This window comes from Eumetopias jubatus, unplaced genomic scaffold, assembly GCF_037043125.1.
Source record: "Eumetopias jubatus isolate StellerSeaLion01/CBP00866 unplaced genomic scaffold, mEumJub1_p1.0 scaffold_17, whole genome shotgun sequence".
Taxonomy (NCBI): domain Eukaryota; kingdom Metazoa; phylum Chordata; class Mammalia; order Carnivora; family Otariidae; genus Eumetopias; species Eumetopias jubatus.
Window position 1 is genome coordinate 36,152,815 of NW_028274823.1, and position 13,999 is coordinate 36,166,813.

General features: G+C 42.4%; 1 protein-coding gene and 1 pseudogene across 1 annotated transcript; both read left to right on the plus strand.

The window, feature by feature from the left end:
* On the plus strand, window positions 1–537 carry LOC114205279 (CCHC-type zinc finger nucleic acid binding protein pseudogene; annotated as a pseudogene).
* An 8,072-nt stretch (window positions 538–8,609) lies between these two features.
* FGFBP3 (fibroblast growth factor binding protein 3) lies at window positions 8,610–9,383 on the plus strand. The gene has a single exon (XM_028098502.1). The coding sequence runs from the start codon at window positions 8,610–8,612 to the stop codon at window positions 9,381–9,383; it is 774 nt and encodes a 257-aa protein (XP_027954303.1).
* Window positions 9,384–13,999: the final 4,616 nt, after the last annotated feature.

Here is a 13,999-nt window from a genome sequence, read left to right on the forward strand (position 1 = left end):
ATGAGCAGCAATGAGTGTTTCAAGTGTGGATGATCTGGCTATGGAGGCCCAGGAATGCCCTACTAGTGGAGGCCGTGGTCATGGAATGAGAAGCTGTGGCAGAGGTGGAAAGTTTCCAGTTTGGTTCCTTATCTCCTCCAGACACCTGTTGTCACTGTGCTGAGTCTGGTTATCTTGCTGACGATTGTGATCTTCAAGAGGATGCCTGCTATAACTGCAGTAGACATGGCCACATGACCAAGGACTGCCAGGAGCCTGAGAGAGAGAGAGAGAGAGAGAGAAAGAGAGCAATGCTGCTACAACTGTGGCAAACCAGGCCATCTGGCTCATGACTGTGACCATGAGGATGAGCAGAAGTGCTGTTCTTGTGGACAATTTGGATACATTCAAAAAGACTGCTCCAAAGTGAAGCATGATAGATGCGGTGGAACTGGTCACGTAGCCATCAGCTGCAGGAGAACAAGTGAAGTCAACTGTTAGCACTGTGGTGAGTCAGGGCACCTTGCACAGGAACGCACGATAGAAGCCACAACTTAATTATTTCCCTTTGTTGCCCCTCCTTTTTCTGATTGATGGTTGTATTATTTTCTCTGAATCCTCTTCACTGGACGAAGGTTGGCAGAGTCTACTCCCAGGCCAGTGAATTTTACTTGCCATGTAAAAGGAGAAAATGGGAAAAAATCGACTCTGCATTTAACTACCAAAAAAAAAAAAGTTTATGTTTAGTTTGCTTGAGGTGCTATGTATAATGCTTTGCTAAAGAACCCCTTTCCGCCCCACTGGTGAATAGGGATTAATGAATGGGAAGAGTTGAGTCAGACCAGTAAGCCTGTTTTGCGCTTCTTGGATATGTTCCCATGTAGGAAGTAAAAACAATTCTGGAAGTATCTATCCATAAATAACTTTAATTTTAGCATAATGATGGCTTTGGATTATCTGACCCAGTAGCTATTAAATAATACCAAATAACATCTGTATGAAGCCCTACATAGAACATACAGGTGAGTGGGAGTAAACAAAATAAAAAGACAAATGTGTGTTAACGGCTGTGTGAGAAAAATCGAGATAAAGGCCCAAACAGGAACAACTTCATCACAGCATTGAGGCTGGATATACATAAGGTGATGGCAAAGGTTTAGAACATATTTTTTCCAAAGACTAGGTCTAAAACCCAGAGTAAACATTTATGCTCAGAGTTAGCATAATTTGGAGTGATTCAGGAATTGCAGAGAAATGCATTTTCACAGAAATCATGCTGTTATTTTTGTATACTATATCACTTAGACAACTGTGTTTCAGTTTTTAAAAGTCAGATGGAAAAAAGCAAATGAAGTCCTAGAAAATAGAAATGTAATTTTAAACTATCCAATAAAGCTGGAGGAGGAAGGGGAGTTTGACTAAAGTTCTTTGTGTTTGTTTCAAATTTTCCTTAATGTATATGGTGCGAAATGCCTTAATCCCATTCTCCTCCCTACCTTCCCAGAAATAACTTATGAAATTTGTGTATATACTTCCTGTCCATGTTTTTATCATTTTGCTATATATATGTGTATCCATAAAGAACAAAAAGTATCATTTATAAGCTCATGTTTAATTAATTAACATTATATTTCCAAGATCTAGTCCATTATATGAAAGTCCACAATTTGAATAAATTCTTTACTGATACTTAGGTTTTTCCAATTTTGCATTATTATAAATGAAGCTGCAATGAGCATACTTATTTTTTTTAATATTTTCTTTTTAAGCAATCTCCACACTCAATGTGGGGCTTGAACTTACAACCCCAAGATCAAGAGTTTGCATGCTCGGGGTGCCTGGGTGGCTCAGTCGCTAAGCGTCTGCCTTCGGCTCAGGTCATGATCCCAGAGTCCTGGGATCGAGCCCCACATCGAGCCCCACATCGAGCCCCGCATCGAGCCGCGCATCAGGCTCCCTGCTCAGTGGGGAGCCTGCTTCTCCCTCTCCCACTCCCCCTGCTTGTGTTCCCTCTCTCGCTGTCTCTCTCTGTCAATTAAATAAATAAATAAAATCTTTAAAAAGAAAAAAAGTTTGCACGCTCTACAGACTGAGCCAGCCAAGCTCCCTTGCAATGAGTATGCTTGACATGAGCTTTACATATATGTGCATAAACAAATACGAAATTATTACAAGTGTATTGAAAGAATATGCCCCAAACTTATGGTAAAATGCAGGTTATCCTGGCTGGGCGTGCGGCAGGAGGAAAATGGGATTTGATGGGGTAATGAAAATGGAAGAGTCATGTGACATTTTTTCCTTAAAAAAAATTGTGGAACACAAATATAACAAGATATTAATATATGTTAATTCTTAATTGTAGGAATATAATTTTTAAAAATTGTTTTTTTATTTTCTATTTTTTACATTTATTGTAAAATATTTCAAAAATACAAAAAAGTTGAAAAAATTATGTGGTGAAATACCTATGACCTAGATTCTACAACTAATATTTTATTATATTAGTTTTATAACATAACTACTACTTATTTCCCTCTATTCATATCATCCAGATTTTTTACACATTTAAAAACAAGTTGCAAGCATCAATACACTTTATCCCTAAACACTCAACATTGATATCATTAACTTAGGTTGAATAATTAGTCACAGGTTTGGCTTCTTTTTTAGGTAAAATTGACATACAACAAAACATATAAATCTTAGGTGTAACCTAAACCTCTATCAAAATAAAATATGAGAAAATATAGAATATAGATATATACTATGTAGAAATATATAACCCCTAGAAAGTTCCTTTATGTCCCTTCCTGGGTAACACAAGCCACCACTCATCCCCCAGAGGCAGCTCTATTCTAATTTTTTTCCACCATTGATTAGTTTCACTTGCTGTAGAATTTTATATAGATGCAATCACACAATATGGGCTCTTTTGTGCCTGGCTTCATTTGATCAACACTATGGTTTTGAGATTAATTTCACACTGTTGCATGCTGCAGCAGTTCATTCCTTTTTATTGCTGAGTAATAAGCAGATTTTTATTACAATTTGTTTATCCACTCGTTGATGGATAATTAGGTTGTTTCCACTCTGGGGCTATTACAGTGAATAAAGTGCTACAAATATTCTTTTACCTTTTTGTGGTCATATATTTTCATTTACATTGGGTAAATACCGAGAAGAAGGATGGTTGGATCACAGTGTATGTAACCCTACAAGAAAATGTCAGTTTTCTACAGTGATTGTACCACTTTATGCTCCTATCAGCAATGTGTGAGAGTTCAAGCAATCAGCTTTTTGCCTTGAGCATTGTATTAGGTACAAAAGTACTAAAAAAGTTATCCTTGCCTAGAAAGCTTATATTATAATTTGCAAGATTAGGCAAATACTGAAGAAACAAAGAAAATTTGAATATTGAACTATGCAAAGCTGATTTTACACGCAGAAAGAATTATATAGTCTTAAGAAACCTGGGGCACCTGGGTGGCTGTCAGTAGAGAATGCAACTCTTGATCACAATTGTGAGTTCAAACTCCACACTGTGTGTAGAGATAGAAAGAAAGAAAGAGAGGGAGGGAGGGAGGGAAACCCAAGAGGCAGGAGGCCTATTCACCATAAAAGTTTGTGGGTCACGTGTTGTAGCTAACCTCTAGAAGAAGGGAAGGAGGTGCTACATAGTTCCTTATGGTAATATATTTCCTTTGTATTATTCACAGGGCAGGACTAAGAAGTTAAATCACTAAAATTATCAAGAAATTCACCCCATTCTAAACTATTAAGTAGCATATGGTATGAATCCAAACAGACCTGTTGGATCACTGATGCAAACAGGATTATTTTTTAAATCAATATTAAAATATTTATTTCATGCTTTCTTACACATCTCACATCATGATATTTAAAAAAAAATGTCTTCCCTTAGATTACATCAAAATTTAAAACTCTTGTACATCAAGGGACACTATCAACAGAATGAAAGTCAACCTACAGAATGGGAGAAAATATTGCAAATCATATATCCATTGGAGGTTAATATTTTGGAATGCTTGCCTGGCTCAGTTGGTGGAGCATGCAACTCTTGATCTCAGGGTTGTGAGTTCAAGTCTCATGTTGGGGGTAGAGATTACTTAAAAATAAAATCTTAAAAAAAATTTTTAAAGGGGTTAATATCTAGAATATATAAAGAACTCCTATAACTCAACAACAACAACAGTAAAACAAGCTGATTGAAAAAATGGGCAAAGGACTTCAACAGACATATTACAAAGAAGAGATAAAAATGGCCAATAAGCAGAAATAAAACATGCTCAACATCACTAATCATTAGAGAAATGCCAATGAAAACCACAATGAGATATCACTTCACACCCATTAGGATGGCTAACAAAAACAAGCAAGCAAGGAAACAAACAATAACACGTATTGGCAAGGATTTGGAGAAATTGGAACACTTGTGCACTGTTGGCAGGAATGTAAAATGGTGCAGACATTATGGGAAACAGTAGGGAGGTTCCTCAAAAAGTTAAAAGTAGGGGCTCCTGGGTGGCTCAGTCAGTTAAGTGTCTGCCTTTGGCTCAGATCATGATCTCGGGGTCCTGGGATTGGCCCCGCAGCATTAGGCTCCTTGCTCAGTGGGGAGTCTGCTTCTCCTTCTCCCTCTGCCCCTCCCCCCTGTGCTTGCTTGCTCTCTCTCTCTTTCATGCGTGCTCTCTCTGTCTCAAATAAATAAATAAAATCCTTATTTTAAAAAAGTTAAAGGGGCACCTGGGTGGCTCAGTCATTAAGCGTCTGCCTTCAGCTCAGGTCATGATCCCAGAGTCCTGGGATGGAGCCCCTTGTTGGGCTCCCTGCTCAGCGGGAAGCCTGCTTCTCCCTCTCCCACTCCCCCTGCTTGTGTTCCCTCTCTCACCATGTCTCTCTCTGTCAAATTAATAAAATGTTTTTTAAAAAATAAAAAAAGTTAAAAATAAAATTACCATATGACCCATTAATTCCACTCCGGGTAAATACCCAAAAGAATTGAAAGCAGGAACTCAAACAGATATTTGTACAGCCATATTCAGAGCAGCATTAGTCACAAGAGCCAAAAGGTGGAAGCAGCTCAAGAGCCCCTTGATAGATTAATAGGTAAATAAAATGTGGTATACATACAGTGGAATATTACTCAGCCTTAAATAGGAAGAAAATTTGACAAACGCTATAACATGGAATAATCTTGAAGACATTCTGCTGAGTGAAATAAGCCAACCATAAAAGGACAAAAACTGCATGATTCCACTTCTGTGAGGTGCCTAAAGTAGTTAAATTCATAGAAACAGAATGTTGAATGATGGTTACCAAGACGAGGAGGAAGGAAGGCACGAGGAGTTATTAATTAATGGGTACATTTGGAAAATAAAGAATGTTCTGGAGCTGGATGGCGGTGATGGTTTCTCAACAGCGTAAATGTACTTATGCCACTGAACTGTACACTGAAGAATGGTTAAAATGGCAAATGTTGTGACCACAGCTTACAAAAAGTAACTTGTGGGGGGCGCCTTGGTGGCTCAGTGGGTTGAGCGTTGGACTCTTGATTTCTGCTCAGGTCATGATCTCAGGGTCATGAGATTGAGCCTGCATTGGGCTCTGTGCTCAGCATGGAGTCGGCTTGGTATTCTTTCTCTCCCTCTCCCTCTGCACCTGCCCCCCACCCTGGATTGCGCTCATGAGCTCTCTCTCAAAATAAATAAGCGAAATCTTAAAATAAAATGTAACTTGTAGCAAGACATACCTCTTTCTGATGTGGCAAAGCACATCTGTGTGTCCCTTTTCCTCAGCGAACAATGTTTCTGACAGAAAGCTTGGTTTCTGGAATATCTCTCTTAACGATGATGACTTTCCAGATAATGAACTTTTTCATTGTAATTAGTGGGCAATGCCACAAGATGTCACTATTTAGCTGAAAAACTCTTCCAATTCAGTTCGGTAGCTGGTAACAGTAAGTAAAGCCAGAGCAGTTGGCTCTGATCTCTAACTCTCCTGATCAGTGCTTTACTCCTACAAATACAGTTTTCCGGGAAAGAGAAGGTTTCCATCTTTGAAGTACATTAGTAAGCTACTCCTTTTTTTTTTTAAGATTTTATTTATTTATTTGACAGAGAGAGAGATAGCAAGAGCAGGAACACAAGCAGGGGGAGTGGGAGAGGGAGACGCAGGCTTCCCGCCGAGCAGGGAGCCGGATGTGGGGCTCCATCCCAGGACCCTGGGATCATGACCTGAGCCGAAGGCAGTTGCTTAAGGACTGTGCCACCCAGGCACCCCAGTAAGCTACTCTTGTTTATGAAACTTACATTAATATTTGTTAACCTAATAGATACTGTTTTTCATTACAAATCAGATTGATGTAACAAAAACATAATTAACTTTGAAAGTGATAACAGTGTAATACAAAGCTGAAATGTAAAGATTTTTTTTTTAAGATTTTATTTATTTATTTGACAGAGAGAGACACAGCGAGAGAGGGAACACAAGCAGGGGGAGGGTCAGAGGGAGAAGCAGGCTTCCCGCGGAGCGGGGAGCCCGATGCGGGGCTCGATCCCAGGACCCTGGGATCACGACCTGAGCCGAAGGCAGACGCTTAACGACTGAGCCACCCAGGCGCCCCTGTAAAGATTATTTTTTTAAAGATTTTATTTATTGGGCGCCTGGGTGGCTCAGTTGGTTAAGCGACTGCCTTCGGCTCGGGTCATGATCCCGGAGTTCTGGGACCGAGCCCCATGTCGGGCTCGCTGCTCAGCTGAGAGCCTGCCTCTCCCTCTCCCTGCTGCTCTGCCTGCTTGTGCTCTCTCTCTCTCTGTGTCAAATAAATAAATAAAATAAGATTTTATTTATCTATTTGAGAGAGACAGCTTGAGTGGAGAGAGGGAGAAGCAGACTCCCTGCCAAGCAGGGAGCCCGATGTAGATTCTATCCCAGGACCCTGAGATCATGACCTGAGCCGAAGGCAGACGCTTTACTGACTGAGCCACCCAGGCACCCCTGAAATGTAAAGATTATTGATCACTGAAAGTCAGGTAGCATGTGGCTTTAGCACTAAATTATGTGTGACCTTGATAAGTCATTTAATTTTTCTGATCTCACCAGAGTAGTAAAAATTTCCTTTTTTAGGTCAATATACACTACTATATATTTAATATATGCTAATATATATTTAAATACATTCTTCTAATTCTGAAATATTTTGGTTTTTATAGTAGATCAAATTATAACTGTTCAAATACAATATCAAAAGTGAGTTCAGTATAATAGAAAATATAATCTGCAACAAAACATTAGGAAATATAATGAGACTTCTTGACATCTTGGGTAATTATTTTAGGAAAGTACTCACATGTATAAAACAATTGTAAAGTAGTATAAAAACTCTTGAAATGAAAAAAACCACATTTGTTACTGAGAATATTTTTTTAAAAAGATGATGGAATATTTTAAGCTTTCCTTAAATATAAAATTCTCAAGATTCAAGAACACAGCAACTCTTAAAGATTACACTATTTGAATTGGTAATATTACCTGCTAACTATAATCCAAATAAATTATTTTTTAAACTTCTAATTTTTGCAAGCAGTTTATAATTGATTTAATAATACCTAAAAATAATCCAAAACCCAAATGCCCACCCTGGGTGAACTGCAGGACACTAGGGTATATTAATAAAAGAGAGCATATTTTTATTAGTAGTTAAGTTATTAGGATCAAGGTTACATTATTAGGATAAGAAAGACTATCAACGGTGGGGTGAGAACACAGAACTCAGAATGATATGAAGAGAGTGTAGTGCCTGGTTTAGAATATTGACAATTGTTTTGTTTCTAACATGAAATTTTTGTTTAACTCTTAAAAACTTAGATCTTTGTTTAACTTCATGTCAGGATGATTAAATATGTAAACGGAAAGAAAAAAACGACTTGCTAAAATTTGCGTGATTCTTTTGAACATCGGAAGCTAAATACAAGATTGATATTTCATGTCACAGTGTCACTTCTCTCATACATTTGGAGGGGGTGTATGTGTGTGGTGGTGGTGGCGGGGGGGGGGATCTCCCAGTGTGAGAACAGTCTGGGAGGGGCAGAGTGGGGGAGGACCCTCCTGTCCCATTCATAACACGTTCATTCACTGCGAGCCGGCGAAAACGGACTAATCTCTCAGGCAGTCATTCCCTCTACCCTAATAAGACTCCACCACCTCTCCTAGAACTCGGTAAGTTCAGAGTGCAGTAAAAATGCATGTTTCCCAGTAACAATCTGAAATGATTTTGTAGTTTATCGGAGAGTGAAGATGGGAGGGGGTGGAGGTGGCAATTTTCAGGCATCGCTTTGCTTTCGTCTTTGCACGGGTTTCAGAAAGATATAAAAACGATTATTTAGACAGTAAGCGATTTTCTCAGAGGGTCTCTCTCAGGCTGCTGCTGCCCACTGGAAACCAGCGTATGGGAACCGTAGACGGTACGGGAAGGGGACTTCGTAGATGCATTTGCAGCAGCCGTCTCTGCCCCTGTCCCCAGGTCCGAGGGATGCTGCTTTCCGGGCCCAGCTACCACTGAAGCGCCCAGGCGTCCGGGAAGACCCGAACTGAGCGCGGACCCGCGGACCATGAGTTCTCTGAGACTGCGAGCGTCGCTGTCTCTGCTGCTGCTGCTGCTGCTGGGTGGCTGCCTCCTCGCGGCCGCCCGGAGAGACCAGGGGGCGGCAGGCAGCGCGGCGGAGCCGACCTCTGGTCCCGCGGGCGGCTCGTCCGGCCGCTTCCTCAGCCGCGAGCGGCACGCGTGCAGCTGGCAGCTCCTGAGGCGCGCCCCAGGGCCCGCGGCGGGGAGCGAGCTGGCGCTGCGCTGCCTGGACCCGGCCGGGGCGCTCCAGCAGTGCGCCTACCGTGGCGAGCCGGAGCGCTGCGCCGCCTACGCCGCCCGCGGCTCGCTCTACTGGAAGCAGGTGCTGGGCCGGCTGCGCAAGAAGCGGCGGCCGTGCCAGGACCCCGCTCCGCTCAAGGCTCGCCTGTGCGCGGGCAAGAAGGGCCATGGCGCCGAGCTGCGCCTGGTGCCCCACGGGTCCTCACCCGTGCGCCCCACCACGGCCGGCTTCCCCCGGGATCCCGAGGCCCGGGTCAGGAGCCGGGGGCGGCTCCGGGACCCCGCTCCCGCCCCCGCCAGAGGGGCCCGACTTCCCACGAGCAAGTCTCCTGGGGGGAAGCCCTCTGAGAAGGCCAAAGCGGACAAGAGGAAGGCGGCCTCGGACCCAGAAGAGGAGCGACCCCTGGGGACCCGGCCCGATCCCGACGGGCTGGACGAGAACGCAAAGCTCACGGAGACCTACTGTGCTGAGAAGTGGCACTCCCTTTGCAACTTCTTTGTCAATTTCTGGAATGGCTGAGGCTGCCCAGCCCGGGGAGGAACGTGGGTGGGGGGAGGTACGCAGCCGGGGAGGAGACGTTAAGAGCATCTTAGGCCAAGAGATAAGGGATGGAGCGTGGGGAGGAGTCCCGGTTCTAGACTGGGGCTGGGGAGGTGGGAGGGCGTGGGCCTCGGGATGGGAGTGTAAAGGGTAGGGAGAATCTCTGAGACAGCAGAGACGTTTAATTTTTGGAAGAGTCCGACCCTGATGAAGAGCAGAAGAAATAGTGGAAACACAAGTAGGCATACCTTAAATGTACAAAAACTGTAGACTGGGAGAGAGACGAGCACAGAGGAAGGCTGGAAAAAAAATAAGGTGGAAAAGGGACGAAAGCGATGTAAATCTCACGTGGGAAGCAGGATACTATGTATATTGTTTAACACATTTATATTAAAATGTCATCACGAGCAATTGGTAACCTGAGCCGGGTTGAATTGTTTAGTGACTTCTCACCCAATCAGATGACAAGATTCCCAACTTTTTTTTTCCTTTTGGAATTAGTATGAACTTGGGTACTGCTTGGTGTCATAGATGACCTCTGTTCGGATAGAAGCCATTCAGAGGTCCAAATTGCCTCCAATGAGAAGGTTTTCAGGATGGTTGCCCTTGGATTCTTTTAGAAGTGTTACTTTTAAACACAGGAATGCCTTACGTTCTTTTGAAACTTTCCCATTAACCTTTTAAATTCAGAGGTGAATTGTAGTGCTCACGTAGGTTTCTAAAAAGAATTCTTTATATTTTATCATTTTTAAAAAAAATAGCTGAAATTAAGCATGTATCTCAGAGTCATTTGGGCCATTATGGAAGTTATATCTCTGTTTCATGTAATTAATTGTTAACATATTTCATTTTAAGTAAGATGTAATGATAACTTTGCACATGTTAGGTGCTCAATAAAAACTGTATGACTTGATTTAAAGAACTGGCAGGGCAATGGAAATTCTGACCGCATATAACATAGTTCTGAGTATACCTTGAAGTAAGTTCCCAAACATCTCCTGAATTGTTAGGAAAAGACAAGAAGTCTGCATAAAGCAAGAGTGACAAACTGGCAAACCCTGGAGTGTATCATTGCTCTGCTTGGCCTGCATGTGGTTCTCTTTCATTTTTCCTCTTCTTCCCTCCCAGTTTAGATTTGTTGCCAGCATTTAAAAATTTCAGGGCGCCTGGGTGGCTCAGTTGGTTAAGCGACTGCCTTCGGCTCAAGTCATGATCCTGGAGTCCCGGGATCGAGTCCCACATCGGGCTCCCTGCTCGGCAGGGAGTCTGCTTCTCCCTCTGACCCTCCCCCCCATGTACTTTCTCTCTCTCTCATTCTCTCTCTCAAAAATAAATAAATAAAAAATCTTTTAAAAAAATTTAAAAATTTCATATAAAAATTCAGATTTCCGAATTCTCTTAAAAAACTAGATCTGCAGGGGTGCCTGGGTGGCTCAGTCGGTTAAGCGACTGGCTTTGATTCAGGTCATGATCCCGGGGTCCTGGGATGGAGCCCCGCGTTGGGCTCCCCGCTCAGCGGGAAGCCTGCTTCTCCCTCTTCCTTTGTCTGCCCCTCCCCCTGCTTATGCTCTCTCTCTCTCTCTCACTATCTCTCTCTCTGCATCAAATAAATAAAAAAAAATCTTTAAAAAAATTAGATCTGCAAACATTTGGACCTCCCTTCCCATATGGCAACAATTGGCTGACACTAAATATTGGCTGCCCCCTTTAGATTAGGCATGTTTTCTAGAGTTCTCTGCACTGCTCCTACAAATCTTATCAATAAACTTTATTCATTTATATTACAAGCCTGAGCCCATAAGACATTTAAGCCCCTGATAGATATAAGGCTTTTACCTTTTTGCTGACCATCTGTTCTTCTCACACCCTTCCCTTCAAAATAGTGGTAAAGATAACAATCTTACAGATAGTAAACATCTCCTGAACTCTTTCCTCTTTGACCAGCCTCTGGGAAATGTTAACTATCTCTTATCTATTCCGTAGATTCTTATATTCATACAATCGGCAAAATATTCAGATTGCACATTGTTCCAGGCCAGGTTTATGAGGTCACATTCTGAGTAACATTGACCATTAGATAAAATTCATCTTGGCCAGAGAAAGGAAGTTCAGAGTAGCTAGAGACCACTCCCTTAAGATAGGGACCAATGTACACTTTCTCTAAAAAGTTTGGCAAAATTTGGGTGTCATCAAAGAGGGTATTAGAAATGAAACACCACTGGGACACCTGGGTGGCTCAGTCGGTTAAGCGTCTGCCTTCGGCTCAGGTCATGATCCCAGTGCCCTGGGATCGAGTCCCGCATCAGTCTCCTTGCTCAGCAGGGAGCCTGCTTCTCCCTCTGCCTGCAGCTCCCCCTGCTTGTACCCTTGCTCACTCTCTCTCTCTCTCTCTCTCGCCCATGCTCTCTCTCTCTAACAAATAAATAAAATCTTTAAAAAAAAAAGAAAGAAATGAAACACCACTGTCTAGAACCATAGCTAGAATGATAGTTTTACCTCTCCATACAAGACAAATGCCAATCCTTCTTGTGTGCCCTTTGACAGTCTGATAAACTTACTTCTACGAAAGAAGGACAGGCCAAATTCTAGGCCCAAGTACACAATGCAGATTGCTACTGCTTTTGATCCTTTACTCTTTAAGAAGAACTATACCAGGACTTCATCTCAAGAACAGAATACGGACTGATATTCTTTTTTTGCAGTGAAAGGGAAATGGACACATACTGCCCTCAGCTTCTGGAGTGACTTTGACTTGACTAAGTCCCAATGTCTCCAATATGTACACTGAGGGGAGTTAGGCTAGGTTAAATCTGAGGTCCCTATGGCACACTACTCGCACTCCAGAATCCTATACATCGTTTTGCATAGTGATAATAACACGTGAAAGTCAACAACTACTCTGTGTACAGTACCACATGTTATACCCCAAGAAAGATTATGGATTTGGAAAAGCTCCAGAGAAAGACAACTGAAATAGCCAGGGAAGTAGAAAAGGCTTCTCTATCTGGAGCATCCAGAAAGATTTGGAAGGCTGAGCCAGAAGGACGAATCTGTAGGTGGGAGAAGACAGGATCAAATGTCTAAAATAATGAGGAGGATGGACAGGGAGAACTTGGGTATTCTCCCCCGGCAGGTGCCATCAAGAAGGGGAGGGGCACCTGGCTGGCTCAGTTGGAGTGGAGTGTATGGCTCTTGATCTTGGAGTCTTGAGTTAGGGCCCCACATGGAGTGTAGTGATTACTTAAAAATAAAATCTTTTTTTTTTTTTTTTTTTAAAGAGAAGGGAAAGTTGCCAGGGCACCTCCGAGTTTACTGTCAGACCTGGGATCATCATGGACATCAGATGTAGCAAGACATCTGTCACTCAGTTTATTGGAGACAGAGAATTTATTAAAAGTGTTGAACCATCTTATTCTCTTGTACTTCCCAAATTATTTAGCACAGAGATAGCAGGGAAAAGTGGAAGTATACCCATGTACTCTATACCCAGTTCACTTGTCTTTATTTTTAAACATTTCATTCACGTATTTCAGAGAAAGAGACAACATGAGCAGGAGGAGGGGCAAAGGGAGAAGGAGAAGCAGACTCCCTGCTGAGTGGGGAGCCTGACCCGGGGCCCTATCCCAGGACACCGAGATCATGACCCAAGCCAAAGTCAGATGCTTAACAGACTGAGCTACCCAGGTGCCCCTCCCAGTTTGCTTTTCTGAACTCATCTCTACTAGGCAAATCTTTTCTTTTTTTATGTCTTTATTATTATTACTGTTATTATTAATTCTAAGTAGGCTCCACATCCAATGTGGGGCTTGAACTTGGGACCCTGAGATTAAGAGTCACATGCTTTACTGCCTGAGCCAGCCAGGTGCCCCCCAGGCAAAGTCTTTTCAACCTTCAAAGTCCTTCAGTCTCTGTTTCAGTTTGCCCTGACATACCACCAACATTTTGATCCTTTAAAACAACATTTTCACTCAATGACTTAGCTGTGGTTTGTTTATTTGTTTTAAGATTTTATTTTTAAGTAATCTCTACACCCAATATGGGGCTCGAACTCATGATCCCAAGATTAAGAGTCACATGCTCTACCAACTGATCCAGCCAGGCACCCCACTTACGATTTTAAATAAAGACAGGATCAGTTGGGCGCCTGGGTGGCTCAGTTGGTTAAGCGACTGCCTTCGGCTCAGGTCATGATCCTGGAGTCCCGGGATCAAGTCCCACATCGGGCTCTCTGCTCAGCAGGGAGTCTGCTTCTCCCTCTGACCCTCTTCCCTCTCGTGCTTTCTATCTCTCATTCTCTCTCTCTCTGAAATAAATAAATAAAATCTTTTAAAAAAAATTAAAAAATAAAAATTAAAAAAAAATAAAGACAGAATCAGCAACAGTACTATGGGAAGCTATACTGGAGCCTGAGGCGAGAAAGGAAAATCAGTGAAGAATGATACTGTCTTTATTGAAAATTTTGATGTTTTGTTTATCAGGGATTGTTTTGCATTAATTTTGATTTTTTTAAAAATATTGCATTAAGGGCGCCTGGGTGGCTCAGTTGGTTAAGCAACTGCCTTCGGCTCAGGTCATGATCCTGGAGTCCCAGGATC

Bases quoted from the DNA above. Each gene is read 5' to 3' on its own strand.
- FGFBP3 (XM_028098502.1), top strand. From the start codon at position 8,610: ATGAGTTCTCTGAGACTGCGAGCGTCGCTGTCTCTGCTGCTGCTGCTG.